This window comes from Falco rusticolus, chromosome 3, assembly GCF_015220075.1.
Source record: "Falco rusticolus isolate bFalRus1 chromosome 3, bFalRus1.pri, whole genome shotgun sequence".
In the NCBI taxonomy this organism is placed as follows: domain Eukaryota; kingdom Metazoa; phylum Chordata; class Aves; order Falconiformes; family Falconidae; genus Falco; species Falco rusticolus.
In genome coordinates, this window is record NC_051189.1 from 11,463,315 (window position 1) to 11,478,851 (window position 15,537).

General features: G+C 39.5%; 1 protein-coding gene across 4 annotated transcripts in view; it reads right to left on the reverse strand.

The window, feature by feature from the left end:
- Nucleotides 1-15,537, reverse strand: part of TRIO (trio Rho guanine nucleotide exchange factor) — a 254,719-nt gene that overhangs the window by 183,354 nt on the left and 55,828 nt on the right. Inside the window, exon 1 of one of the 4 annotated variants that reach the window (XM_037379281.1) lies at nt 14,373-14,756. The exons of the other annotated variants lie outside the window; for them this stretch is intronic. Within the exon in view, the coding sequence (XP_037235178.1) occupies nt 14,373-14,430 (58 nt within the window). The 5' untranslated portion in view covers nt 14,431-14,756. Of the gene's footprint in view, nt 1-14,372; nt 14,757-15,537 lie in introns of those variants that run through there. 4 annotated transcript variants of the gene reach the window in all.

Below are 15,537 nucleotides of genomic sequence, written 5' to 3' on the forward strand. Positions count from 1 at the left end.
ACCATAAGATTTAACACTGATTTAGCATGCTCAGCTTTCCCATCAGCAATGGTGATTCCTTTTCTTTACAGTAAATTTAGAGGTAGAAAACACTTTCTCCTCGCCTAAAAAGCATGCAGAAACTAGTGCTGTACTTTGCTGCCTATCTTAGCTCAAAATTACCCAAGACACTGATGTTACCACTTGCTTGCTCAGATTTCTAAGCTCTTAAACTACTTCACCTCATATGATGCGCAGTAGCTGCACATTTTACTTCGCCTGTGGCATGTAAGACGTGAGAAACACTTAGCTAACATTTCTTTGACTATTAAGGGGCTGCTCAAGGTAAACACCCTAGCAAATACGTTAGTACTTGGCTCATGCTCTGGATCTGCATATCCTTAAGGCTGACTGCCTTGGATTATCATACTCCTGCTGCTCTGAACAGCCTATTTTTATTCCAGTTCTGCAGTGTTAAAGCTTAACTGAAAAGACTGCGGGGATTACAATTGACGAAAGAATGCTGGGGAGCAAAGAGGGTGAATACAGCCAGAAAGTATCGTATTTTTTATCTCCAACAGAGCAATAATAAAACAAAAAACCAGCAAAATAAACAGGTCTTAAGGGCTCGGGGTGGGTCCTCCACCCCACCCCCCCTTTTTAAAGCCTCTACGCCACAAAGCATTGGCGATTATGAGGATTTAATTAAAAAAAAAAATTAAAAGGCATTTACCGCACTCCAATGAAATGCCATAAATCTCTGCACCAATCTCTCCCTACACAGCTCAGCAACCTCCGCGCCAGCCGGCTGCATCACATGTTCCTGGAGGTGATGTCATCCCTCCCGGCCGGCTGCAGCTCCCGCTGCCGTGGTGCAGTGCCCGCAGCCCCGTCAGCCGCCCGCAGCCCACCGCAGCGGCCACGGAGCGAGCGGCCGTGTGGCCAGCAGGCCCGCTGCCGGCGTGGCGAGCTCAATGGCAGAGCTCAATGGCAGAGCAGCTAGGCAAGCGTGAAAAATTCGAACGGGGTTTCATTCCCACAGCACACGCTTCTCTTTTGAAAGCATGTTGTATATGCAAATGCGGCACATACTTACGCTGTTAACTTTCACTATTGCAGTTCACCTAATACAGTATTTTTTAATTTAAAATGGGGATTTTAACAATAAACCCTACGCCAGTATCTTTTAAAGACAATTTTAGGCTGAAACAGGAAAGCCACCCTTGATATTTTCAATACCTATTAAAGAAATACTCATTTTACCGTTTCACAGTTTTAATAGGTAGGACATGCCCTTCTGTTGTCTCATATATCATACAGACACTTTTCCCTAACTACCAGTCAAGAGGGAAAAAACTCAAATTATGCTAGTTAATATTCAACTTCAGTAGATTAAGTAACACACAACTTAGTCTATTCTATTACCCCCCATTAAGCTTTCAGAATTACACAATCCTGAGTTATATCCAGCCTTCTACTAGAACAGAGCCTGTTACTACAGAGCAGTCATTGAAATATTTTATCACACAAGTAAGGATCTTTAAAACATGCAAACAAGAAAGGAGCAAAAGGAAGTCACCTACACTTTCTATACTGATGTATACACTGGAAAACAAAGAAGTCTTTCCCATAAACACACCATCTCCTCTTCGCCCTCACAGCTCTTAAGCCAAGACGACACCATCATGCAGCCACATTTAAAAAACGAAATGGTCTGTACTAACCCCTTTTCTCACCCTGTATGAAGCCAAGCTATTTTGCTGCAATATATTAATTTATCCAAGTTCAAAGACCCATGAAAAGATAGCATTTCTGGGTAGAGGTATCACCCCTAGGACATTTCTGAGAGCCCTTTACCAAAACGTCCAGGACAGCCCCCCCTCACTTGGGGTGCAAGTGTTCCCAAATCCCATGGCACATATCTGGCTGCAGAGCTGCACGTCCATCTGCCCTGGAGACCAGAGAGTAAGCCAGGATAAAGGAGCCACCTTTTGCCTGCGAATTAGCATTTCTGTAACACTGCTGCTCCCCTGGGTACCCAGCTTGCTGAAACTTCTCATGGGCACAGAAATATGGTGACCAACTCACCTTTAGAGCAGTAAGAGACAGTGGCTACCCTGTGCAGTAGCTTATCCATCCAAGACAAATGCTGTACTAGTCTAAGGCTGAATGAAGTGTCCTTCAGACACAGGAAACAAGGTAACTGTTAATCATCTTGCACTGCAGTGATCAGTAACTAGCCAGCCACACAAAGGGAGCAGATAAATTTGCCTTAAAACACATGCTTTAAGCTAACAATTTCATTACAGAACTGCAATACCAAACAACATTTTTTTGGAAACGGCTTCCCCAAAGATGCATTGCTGCCCCAGGAACACCGAAGTCTTCATTACTTTGAAGGTGTATCTTCGGTGGCATGCATCGTTCAGTTATAGTGACAAACAAATTACAGAAACATAAATTAAGACAGCAAAGAGAGTTGAAAACTGAGGCTACAAGCAGCACCTCTTTGCTAAGAGGCTGACGAAACCCTCATCCATTGCTGTCACACACAACTGACTTGAAACTTTTCTGAAATGTGGCTAGAAAAAGCACAAACAAAAAAAGGGAAATGCTCTCAACTTGAAACTCCCGCCTTTAAGAACACAACTGCTTTTCACCTTGCAACATGAAAAGACAACCTTTTCACAGGCTCACACAAAAAAAGCCAGACTCAATCCAGAATACATCAATGGTTTAGGCTCTCTTCCGAGTTCAGAAGAATGACTCCGTGTGTTGTGCCAACAGTAAGCAAGTGCCTTATCGGCCAGGCTGCTCCTTCCAGCACCAGCCTTCTAAATCCCCACCTCTTCTTTGAGAGAAATTCCATCCTCAACCAGAGAAAACTCTCTCAGTGAGTTATTTTCCAGCAGAGTACTCTCTTCATTTCAAAGGACCTGCTCTGATAGGCTTCCGCTCAAAAATCCACACACTATGCTAAATTCTATACAAAGGAAAAAAAACCCCAAACACATAGAAGCTGCGACAGAGGCACTCAGAACTGCTACATTAATGCCACAGTTCAGTAATCAGGGTGTTAGATAATAATCAGACTGATTTAGGTTAGTCTTAAGTGGAAAGAAATATTTGCTAGAAGATGAGAGACAAAACAACTTCCATGGACAACTTCTGGACATCTCCTTGCATCCACTGGTCCCTTTGTGTTGATTGAGCTTCACCCTGGAACACAAAATCTCAAAACTGTAGCTAATAAACACTCAAGCAAAAAGAATCCAAGATGGTGCTGTCTTCAGCACTTCCTCTATTTCACAGCATGAATGGTATCAACTACAACTCTGAAATCTGAGATACTCCTCCCCTTTAATTGTAAAGGCGTCCTAGCTGCATTTCAAGAAAAAATGCCTTCTAATTAAGTAAAAAGGCAAAAACCAAATAAAGAAATAAAGAAGCTCAAATATAATAAAATTAGTGCATTATTAGATCAGTTAAGGTTTCATTATCTGCCCTTTTTCCTCCTCCATATCACAAGACTACGACATTGATTTTAAATCCTGGAAATCCATAGGTTTATTCAATTTTGTTTATCAGTTAACAACTGTATATGATAAACCCCAGCTGCAAGTAATTTATACACTACCTCCCATGTTTTTCAAGTGTCCAGAAAGAGAAAGAGAGCACAAAGCAGGTTCCTGTTCTCCTGTTTAGAGGTTTTATTCCCATTTAGAGGTTTCTAAAAGAGGACAGTGAGCTAACTTCTAAAAATGGTATTATTGCATGAAAAATAATTTTAAACAAAGTATGTGGAGATTCACAAGAAGCCATTATGAAGCCTTTCACATCCTTACTTTGAAGTTAGTACATAGAAACCAGTACAGATTAAGTCAGTAGAACCACTTGATTCTTTCCTTCAATCAGATTCGGAAAAAAAATGATTGCTGAACTCAACATGGTTTTGGGCTTACAAATGAAATCAGGGTACTGCGGTAAAGGTGAGAAAGAAACCTGAACTTTCACAAAGGAGAAAACTGCAAAAAACATCACTAATTGTGAATATAACCCAAAGGGTTGGCAAAGGGAAGCAAAAGGTAACTACAGTTAAAGCACATTTATCAGATTACTGATAGCTTTTCTTGATTTTAACTCAAGTATTTTAAGTGCCAATTTCAATTTTATGGTAGGCTTAACTATAAATTCATACTTTTGTATGCAAGTAAAGGATTCATAGAGCAATCAGAGCTGTCAATTCACCAACTGTACTGTTATCGCTTCCCGTTATAGACATTGCCTATATTCAGTGCTGCTCAGCAATCTCACACCATCTTTCACATTGCAACAAAGCAAGAGAATTCAGGGAAATTATGGCAAAGACTGCAATTCTGTTCTCTTCTCTGAAGCTCTTTGAGCTTGCAGATGACCAGTTTCAAAAGGTGTAATAGCAATTCAGCTCAGGAACACTAACTTTTAAATATGCCTGTCATGACATATTTAAGACTATACATCTTTCTTTTTAGGAGCAAATGAAGAACTAGGAGCAGTTGTTTTAAATGAATGACATACAGATCACTGGGCAACATTCATAACCACGGCATTAATCATTTATTCATTCACTTTTCTTGGTCTAGACTAAAGCCTCCATCCAGGTGACTCCAACAAGGACGCAGCTTAGAGGCATATAACAGAGGGGTGTGATTTCAGTGTTGTTCCAGCAGCCTAGTCACGAGCTTAAGCAAAGTACTTGTCGTAGCTAACAGGTATTCATTCAACATTAAGAACCTAGTCCTGAATTTAAAGCGATTCCAGGAGTATGACATGAGTACGCTTCAATTCTGATCAGGCTCAAGATCCACTCATCAGGCAACACTGCACCCTCAAACCCTCACTTCAAATCATGAGAGCTCACAGAAATGTCCCTCCTCGTCCCGTTTTGCACCCTGTGCACTCTCCCTAGGTGCTGCAGGGGAATTGCACCGCAGTACTGAGCTGGTATGCCGTTCTACTACATGACAACTGAGAGCTCACAGAAGCCGACCACTTCGAAATTGCCTTGAAGTAAGAAAATGAGATTCATTAGAAGGTTACCAGCTCTTTCAGCCACTTTCAGGTTTTGGCATTTTTACCAAGTGTAAGAGGCAAAATTTACCATTTTTAACAGCTCTGTAGTTTGTCCTAACACCAGTACGCACTTCTCCTGACTGTAAATTATGGGAGGGCCACAATGTCCTACAGAGGGATGTGGGACAAGAAAAGGCTACTGGTGTGGTTGACAGCAAATACTCAAGTAAGATCAAATTCACTAGGCGAGCATCCTTTTCTTGGAAGCAAGAAATTAATCTATTCCTAACTTAAGAAAGAGCAATTTCACTAACTACCAAAGGCATGCTGCAAAACTTTCTGAGGAGCTGCCTTAAGAACCTAAGTTGAAGAAAATTCCAAATACTAAATCACTCTGTTAAAAATCTGCAATTGCCTTTTAAGTGGGTAACAGAAACCTTAGAGTTATCTGTATTTTGTCGTAAGGTCCTTTTCATCCCGAATTACCCTTTTATCCTATGAAATGTGCAAGCCAGAAGTACAAATGACCATTTCTCAACCAAAACTTAAGATGAGACAATAAAAATCTGACTAGTTTCCCCCCTTTGAAGTGAGGGGAACTGTGTTCTTAAATTTATCTATCCATTCAGGATGTTCAACCTGTTCCTAATGTCCTACCAACATTGTTGGGAGTGAATTTGTTTTGGTGGGAACCACTCATCCACCTCTAAGCGCTGCAATAGTCCGCTGCCCCGCTGAGGTGGCAAACCTTTTTGTAGTGGTGTTCAAATACAGCAGCAGCACACCGCTCACTGCTGTTCCCCTTATTGTTTTATTGTTTGCTGCTACAGACACTCATGGCTTAAGGGGTCTACACTCTCAGGGCTACCGGGAGGGTACCCAGTCTCCTATAAAAGACTGGTTTAACATGCAGTTGTTTTAATCACAAGGTCTCTAAACAATTTTACTTATTTTTCTGCTGAAAACACAGAACAAATGAAAGGCAGTAGCTTCTAAATTCTGTGCAGCAACAGCTGGAACATAACATTTTAGATCATGTCCTTTGGCTCCTGTTCCCAACCACCATCTGGAGAAATCTCTTTCCGCACTGAAATTGATGAAAACTACAGCAAGGGCAGTAAAAATAAGCAGGTTAAAACAGATTGAAAATTGTCCTGCATTGTTCTATCCTGAGCAACAATAAGAAGAACTATTTCCATCAGCCCTGAAAATCAATCAAAAAACACCAAAAACCAGACTGCATATTCTTCAGAAGAAACACATTTTTATAGCACAAAGTATTGCTTTTGGGCTTCCTATGATGCATAGGCTCCAAGATCAGACATTTACTGGGTTTTCTGGGGGTTTTTTCCCCCTTCTCTCCGTTCCCCTCCCCCTTCTTTTTTTAATATGCACACATTTTCACAACACTTTCATCACCTTATGGAGATCCATATGCAAAAATTAGACTAGGTTACATTGTTACTTGGAGACATTAGTAATTAAACAACTGGTTTTTGTTTAATATTTCTTCCTCCCCTCCCTTCCTTTTTTTGCACGACATTTGATATTCCTTCTGTGGCAAAACCAGCAGTTTGCAACAAGATGTATGTCAAAACTGGATTAGCGCACAGTACTCATTCCTTCAAATTCCCATTTTATTAGTTTGCAGCTGTAAGAAGCTCGAGCTGTAAGAGCACTGAGACACGGGAAATGTAGGATGAATCTGAGCTTCTCTGCTACATTACAGTGCACATGCAAAAGATCAAGTGTGGAGGAAGGGGGAGGCACTTTTCTTCATGCTGCATCACAAAAACAGTCAAGTTCACATCAATTCAAACAACAGAGAAAAAGAATCATCTGCAATTTGTTTTATACAGCCCCTTAGCTTCAGATGTGTTAGAAGCATTTAGAGGGGGCCAAATAAAGTTTTACATTAGAGCTTCTCCCTGCTTTCCTTTTTTACCTTTTTACAGAGACTATTTTACTTGAAACACTGATTAACATGTGCTACTAGTTAGAATAAACCAATGCTTAAAAAAAAAAAAAAAAAAAAAAAGAATACTGATCAGGAATCCACAGGGGAATTAAAAGCTTGGGTATTTCACTTCTAATATGCAAGCGGTTGCTAACAGCAACCTGTCTCCCTCCCACCCTGCCTTTAAAAGGCAGAGAGCATGATTAGCATGAAATGCCAAAAGAGATGTCCAATACCCGTCTTGTTTGCTCGAGGATTACATTACAAATGATAGCTTGAATTACTCTGAGCAGGTGCATACGTATTCTTAACACACATGCCGCATTAATTAAAAAATACAGGTTTAAGACAATAGAAGGCAAAAAGTGAGCAAGCAAACGCTCTACTGAGACAAAACCGAGCTGCGCACAGGCTCAGCGGAGCGAAGCGGTGGGGCACAGCCCGATCCGCATGCGAGCGGGTGACAGCATGGCTATGGCTCCCGCACGGCCGCCGCACTCCCAGCACCACACATTACATCACCAGCTTTGTGCAGGGCTGAGCCATCGTGCTGCCACCACTCGCTGCATCCCCGCATCCATCCCCCCAAACGTACGTAGGCAGAATACGAGTTATCTTAAGTCACGCACACCTTCCTCTTCCCCGCCCCTTCCCCCCCCGCCAAAAATCCTCCCCGTGATCCCTCTAGCAAATTTCATTAGGGGGAAAAAACCAAAAACAACAACAACAAAAAAAACCCACCCACAACCAAACCCCACCCTTACCACGTTTTCTTTGCGAATAGATTTCACTGGAGAATCAACAGAAAGGGTGTTGTGGATTGTCACGATTAAGAAGGGAAGGTTGCATTTTTCATTTATCAAATTTGCTCTAGCAGATTATTTCCATCAGATGACAAAGGCAAGCAGCCTGAATCTTATTAGAGCTACATTTATATAGCTACTGAAGTACATGAATTTAACCTACATGAAGGCTGGGTGTTCTCTGTGAACTGCACTTACTCAGCTCCTTCTACGTTACTGTAATGAGAACAACATTAACATTTTGCCTTCACTTTCATCCATTTCCGTAAATGGATACACATTACTATAAATGCCGCATGTGCGCTTCCACAACTCCAGTCAGAAGCATACTCCCAAACTCAGCATTCAAAACCAGGGAAGGATTTCTCACCAGCACACCTATCCTCAAGTCATGAGTAAATCAGCTTCAAACTCATCATTATTAAAGATACGTAGCATATGCAATACTGAGACATCCAAGACAAAGCAAGCAGCTCTTAACACTATTTGAGACAGAAGCCTCTAGACATAATGTTCCAAAGGCATTCAGATATCCAGATTTGTTTCTATAGCTTTAATATTTGCACGCATAATCAAACAATTGTTATCTACTAAAATAGTGTCTGATTTCTTTGGGAACAAATCACCTGAAAGCAGGGGCACTGCATTATACTCACAAGTGTGCTAATGAAGATCTACTTCATCTTTTTTTAAAAAAATCACATACAAACCCTTGGTCATTTTACAGGCCAAACTAGACAAAAGTTATTTAAACTTGACTGCAACTTACCACTTCCTACTACTTGCCAGCACAACAAACCTAGTCTAACAAATACTCGTGAGCTCACACTATTTCATGTTTAAAGTTTTAACTACAAATTTGTGGACCCAATATGGGTGCACTCATTAAAACAAAGTGCAGACAGTTACTTTTCTGTTAGCACAGGCAGCAAGTATTCAACCCATCACCTTTATTCTTCAGCCCTCTGGAGGATGGAGAATACAAAGATGTTATGTGCCCAAACCATCCAGCCATCCACCTCTGTAACACTACCTGCAAAATACCACCACTGGCAGACGTTTTCCTTATTATTTTTATTTCAATAGAGGGCATTATCACATGGGCATGTTCTAGCACCTCTGATCCATGCCTTTAAAGAACATGCTCAGACTTACCAAGTGCTATGTAGTATAGTACACACACCATGTGATACCATCTGCAAATCAGGATAACAACAATGACTCAAGAACTGTAAGTTATAAGATTTTAATTAAGTTCACAAAACCGACCTAATTTAAGCTCAATTAAAATGGGTTTGTTGGTATTCTACAACACTGACTCACTCTACACAAAATCCTAAATGTATATGATTTCCTGAAAAAGCTCTTTAAGACAACAATAGGAGCTAACATTTTAATTGCATTAAAAAGCAGCTATGTACTTTGGCAAGCATATGAATGCATTACTTCAGAAGTCTACAATGTATTTTAAAAGCACCAGGTAAGATTTTAACAATGCCTCTGCCTTCATGTCTTCGGTTCCAACATGATTAAAGACAGACAAAGTTGTCTCTGAAGATTTTAAACTCTAAAAAAATTAGCAGTCCATAGGTGTACTGCTAAATGGCCTAGCAAGCTTAATTGGAAGTATTAACTTCTGTAGAGTAGAACAGTAACAACCATGAAATTAGATTTTTCTTTAGCTGTTCTCATCTTTATTTCCTGCCGCCTAACTCTTACACCATCTCATCTGGCTAAAACACAAGTTTATGGCAGTAGTACAGCATGGCAACAGTTGATACATTATTTAGTTTGGCAAATATTTTTATTTTTACACATTATTAAATAAGAAGCATTCTCTACTAAAGTGCTTTTGGTTTAGAGCCACTTTTGTTGTAGACAAGTCATGCAGCAGCATTCTTACTTGCTTTTGAGCTCCAATACCCTGACATCCCATTCAAATTTTAAACTCTCATATCTACTATTATTTAAAAGAAAAACAAAAAAACCCCTGAGAAATTAAGTTGTGTCAGAGGTTTACTGAGTCTTTTTAGCCTGGCAGCTATTGAAAGCTTGAACATGAAGTAGTATCATGACCTTCTCCAGCACAAGGCATTTGGTTATTCCAAAGCATACAGACAGATAATGGATGTATTCTGGACTCAGCACAAGGGAAAGTGTTGAGTTCAGCGCTGCGTTACAGAGCATCCAGGTAGAAGAATGCAAGGCATGGACTCAAACCTCTCCCTAGAAGACTTCCCCAAAAGTTTTAATAGCTGATACATCACAACAGCCTCCCTCCTTGCTTCCTTGACTAAGCATGAGTGTATACATGTGTATACCATGCATCATCTAGTACATTTGATATACAAGAACATTCTTACCAAGTCCTTTATGCATAGTGTTTCCCTGATTTACTTAACCACTGCTACCACTGCAACAACCGTGCTTGTGGCTAATGATAGGTCAGTTCATTGGCACTACTTGACTGCAACAGTAACAGAAGTAGATGGAACATGTTACCTACTATCCATTTACTCTTCACAAGACCTATCAGCAGAACTAGTCCTCTTCAGAACTTACTTAACAGTAACTTCTGTGTACATACATCAGATTGAGACGGCTGGAGACCCTTTCCTCCAGCAGATGTGTTGACTCTGTATACTTCTCATGAGGATCAGACGCAAGACTTAGACCATTACCACATGCAACTCAACTGTATACAAATTAATCCCAGTTAGCTCAAACCAGTCTATTTCCAATGCCAACTTAGTCCTGAATTCTGTAACTGAGCACCAAACACAAACTCCATGGGTTGTAATTCTTTAAAGGAGGAGCTGTAAACAAGTTACCAGGATACATCTCTGTCAGAATGCTAATACTGTTAGCAGCAACAAAACTGCCCTGATTTCAATGCAGACTAAAAATTGTACAACCATCTTAACATCTGGGGAAAACAAATGTGAAGTACTTGAGACTCATTAAAAGTAAAATTTTCAACTAACAGGATTTATGCCTGAAATAACAACACACATGGTGATGATAAGCATCCAAGTTACAGCACTACAACACAGCATCTCTACTTGCCTTCATGATAGATTTGTTATTAAGCAATTGTTTTATGAAGAATGTTAATATAAGAATCAAAATCACCAAAGCTAGGGTTTATTTGGATGTATGAGAAAATACCTTGAATGAGTCCAAAATGCTCCTCAGACCGGGCCAGTATCAGCAGCTTACGTTGCCTACCAAAGCAGCCTGTCACTAGCAGATGTGAGATAATCCCATCTTTACGCAAGGCCTGCTTTTGACCTCTTTGGGTAATTGATTGCCATTAGAATCACTTTTCAAATTACTATTCTTACATCCACATTTTTTGAACTGTCATTCTTCCAGCTCTTGGCTCAGTGACTTTCTACGGATATAAACTCCCTGACCTTATCAGATTTTTTTTGATCTTTCAAATTTAGAGCACACTATTCCACATTAAAGATACTGGTATTTAAATATCTGATTTCTTGCAAAGACTTCCAATCGAATGTGACAGTCAAGTTTATTGTGATTTCCCTGTTTTCTGTTGAACAAAGGCTTGAAAAGGCTGGTGATTCTGACCAATAGCCCTCTATTGCTATGGACTATTTACTTTGTAACGTTCAAAAAACTAAATCACTTTTAAATTGCAATTATAGCAAGAAGGAACGGCTACAGAGCCTCTAGATAGGAAGTAAAACTCCCCCCTCCACTTGCATTTTACCAGCTCAGCCCAGTGTCGTTACTTTTTAGTCTATCTGCATCTACCAACTGATTACAACTGAATTGAAGGCTTAATTATTCCACGCATTATAACTCCTTCCATCAAACATATTAACACAATATGATACAGTTAAGGTAGGCAGGAAGTAACTACTGGCAGCTGGGGGACTAAACATAAAGTCCTAGAGAAAAGTTTTTGTAGTTATTTACAGTTTTCAAATAAGGAGATACTCCACTATTAAGCATAATCAAAGTGCTAACTCAGAAGTTCACTACAAAACTAAGATATTTTAATTTTCTGGTACAGACATCTGTACAAAGAGTTATTGATAGCTCATTAAACGATTGCGGGGGCGTACATGTGTGCACACATGCACCGGCACAACACAAAAGCCAAGGGACAGTTTCTGTCAAGTTCCATGCAACTGCATTATCAAGGGTGTAATTCAATCAATATTCCCTTTTGGTGGCAGTGCCAGCTTAAGCCAGGGTTTTATGATAATTACCAAACGCAGGCTGGGGATTCTTAGTTTGATTAACCACCAACACATCAGTAGTCCAAACAGAGGCTCCCATGCATTAAATCTTGTTTATCAAATGTAGCTGTCCATTGACAAACTGATTAAAAATAAGAAAGGTGTACAAAGAGATATCTCCTCACTGAAATGGGCATGTCATCTGGGAGAAAGACATTTTGGGAAGTTTCGCTCTAAGGGAGGAGACTGATACACAGGAAAAAAATTCATTATAAATAGAATTCTCCCCCAACCTCAAAAAAGAAAGGCTATTAAAACTGCCATGCTCTCTATCAGGAAGACTGTCTTCACAAACAGAACCCAGCACATGACGCTGGCAAGTATGCAGACTTCCAAACACAAATTTAAAGCAGCACACACAGTTGAGGTAAATACCAGGCAAAAAAACCCCAACCCTCTGTTCAAGCCAAGTGTGTACAGACTGTTAAGTGCAAGTCAAGTATCTGTAACTGATTTTGCACATTTTGGCTATTGTTTAAAAAAACCCCAGAAGTTGAAATACTCATCTTTGCCTTCCTTAAGAGAAGGCTGACTGACCATTATTGGTCAGCATCAAGGCATTCCATCCACATGGCTATGTGCATCTCCAACATGAAGGCACAGGGACATCAACAAACATCCTTCTTACTAACACCCTGCTCCCTCAAGAGCAAAAGGGTTTAAAAGCAAAACTTTAAAACATTGAATAAGCTGGTTAGAGAGCTATTTTGCCAAAAACCAATACAAAATACTTTTATAGCGACAGCCATGAAAATCTCTCAGACACTCGATGAATTTGCAAGAAACACAACTGAATTTAGAAAAAAATCCCAAAACTTTCTAAAGCTGACAAAGTAATCAATGATTGAAGTTATCTTAAATCGGGCCTATGATTAAAAGAAAGAAATGCAATTTAGTGTTTAAACAGACACTGAGACAAACTGTTTAAGGAACCATCAGTATTTTACCTCTGAGTGACACTCTGCAAGTCCTCTTCCAAAACCCATGTTAAATTAACCAACTTGTAAAGCACATTGAAACCAGTTCAATGATTTCAGTTGTGGAATAATCTTGAAAGGAGAGCCTCTATTCAGTCCAAAAAAAAAGCATTTGACTTACTGCAGTTCTAACAAAGTGACTGCCAATAATCAACTGAAATCACTACATCACATGGTAAAAGAAATGTATAATGTAGCCTTAAAAAAATATCCTTATGCTTAAATTTACAATCAAAAAACAAGAGAAACTAAGATCTACTCATTCAGTACATGCCTGGTATCTCTGTACACTTACAAAGTATAGTAGAACAGAAGCATGTTAGTGAAGACTATGAGCTGACTCTGGTACCAGACCACGGAGCTGATCCGGTTCTGAAATTCCAGCCCATCAAACCAGCAGAAGATGAGCTAAGTTAGATAAACCAACTGGGCCCATATATTTCTATTCAGGGGTAGCACACATTAGAAGCTTAGTTGTGAGTTGGAATTTTAATATACTGTGGCAAGCCCAAGCAAAGTTAACTGTATGTCATATGCCAAACAGAGTCTTCAACTGGGAAAGATCTTCAGTGGTCCTCCTTGTTTCCAAAAGAGATAAAGAAAATTTTTAAGAGAAGATTCATGGAAACCCTGTGTTACAATAAAATCAACCTAAAACAGACAAGAGCATTTGTTGGAAAGCCACTGGCGATTATGGATCACATTACAAAAGCCAGAATTACTGCATTACACTAGTCGGCTACAATGCCATCCTTTGAATTTTCACTCTCCAGAACAGCTTTAGAGCAAGAAAACAACAGTGTTGGTACTGGCTCAAAGATGTCTTTGTATAAACAGTTGTCAGGTGAGCAATGCTAGTTTGACACAGGCACCAATTAGCTTATCTGCGTACATCCCTATCTCCAGAATCTTCTTCATTTACTTGAAGTGCTATTTGCCCTGATCATACCACAAGCATTCCTTCTTCATAACGAGCTCAGTATCTACATTTATGCTCCCTTCAGCAGATGACTAATATTACAAGCACACTATTTTGATTGACACCTAATACCATAGCTGCCATTATCACTTACATCATGCGAAAACATGAAGTGTTACCCACATCTATTTGGAGAGTAAAAGAATACAGAATTGCTTTGACACATTGTCAAGAAGCACTGTCAAGCTTCACCCACCATAGCTATGTTTTCTATTTCTCCATCCTACAAGGTCATTAACTAACATGCAAGTAGAAAGGATTCTACCATACTAAAGGTACACGTTCAGTCTAATTCTTAATATTATACAGCAGCCTGCTATCACAAAACATAGTTCAATAAATCTTCAAGTGACTTACCATTGAGAAGTATCAGTACACCCGTTTTTTGGTATGTATCCCATTTATAAGAACACATTGTTCATACCCCAGAGGCTCAATATGTCTGTGGCCAACACAATGGATAAATTAAACAATGCTTGGGAACAACGTCAAATTAAAACCTTATCCCTTTATCAGAAAAAATGAATCCTGATGTTAGAAACTCAGATCTGAGTTCAAGACCCCAGTGAATTTGATATAGTTTCTACAGCTGCTAGATTTTTTTCTTCTCCAAGGAGCTCTATTTCCATGTAAAAACAATTTTCAACTAGTCTTGTTTGAGCAGTCAGGTGAAAAAAGGTACAATACATGTTCAAAATCCAAGTCATCTTTGTCAATGCCTATCTTCCGCCTGTACAGTTTGCTTGACTGTCAGTCTGCTTAACAGTTGCTCTGCCTGGATTTACTACCAAATAGGCTTTGACAATGATTGCTATTTAATCCTATGTAATACCCAGAGGCAACTGTTCCCAGATCGGAGGACAGTTTAAAAACAGTCTCCTCCCCAGCTACATACAAGTCTGAAGTTAAGCACTAGAGATCTTGTACCTGCAAAACTCAACAATAGAAAGGACCACTGTTGCAAATAAAAGCTATTAATCTTACATATATTTATCTATGACAAGCAAATTATTATAAATAAGATTCCTAATTAAATGCCTTATTTAAAATTTAAGGTTAATTATCTAAACTTTCTAATGTTTGTACTTTAGGGAATAACATGCCAATAAAACTGAGTAACAGGGTTCACCACCTGAGTGTCTGGACTCAAGCCACCCTTCATACAGTACACCACAAATGGCAAAATCTGAAATATGCAGTGCAATGCAATTTAAACTCAACAGTCAACCTTCTCTCTGCCCACTCATCCTACACAAGCCTACCGTTTCAATTGTAGAAGTTGAATGCTAGCTGGACACTCACTAGCAATTCCCAGTTGTTATTACCCCCTTTGGAGCTATTCACTTCAAGGATCTGCAATTATTATTTTTATTTTTTGGTCGTATTTGGATCATCTGTAAACTTAATCCCATGCTTTGTTTTTATGAATTCTACTATCTAATCATCATGGTACAATATTAAACATTTGTTACATAAAAAGCTTCAGTGTACATGAGAATTTGCTAGCAAGGAGATCCCACGT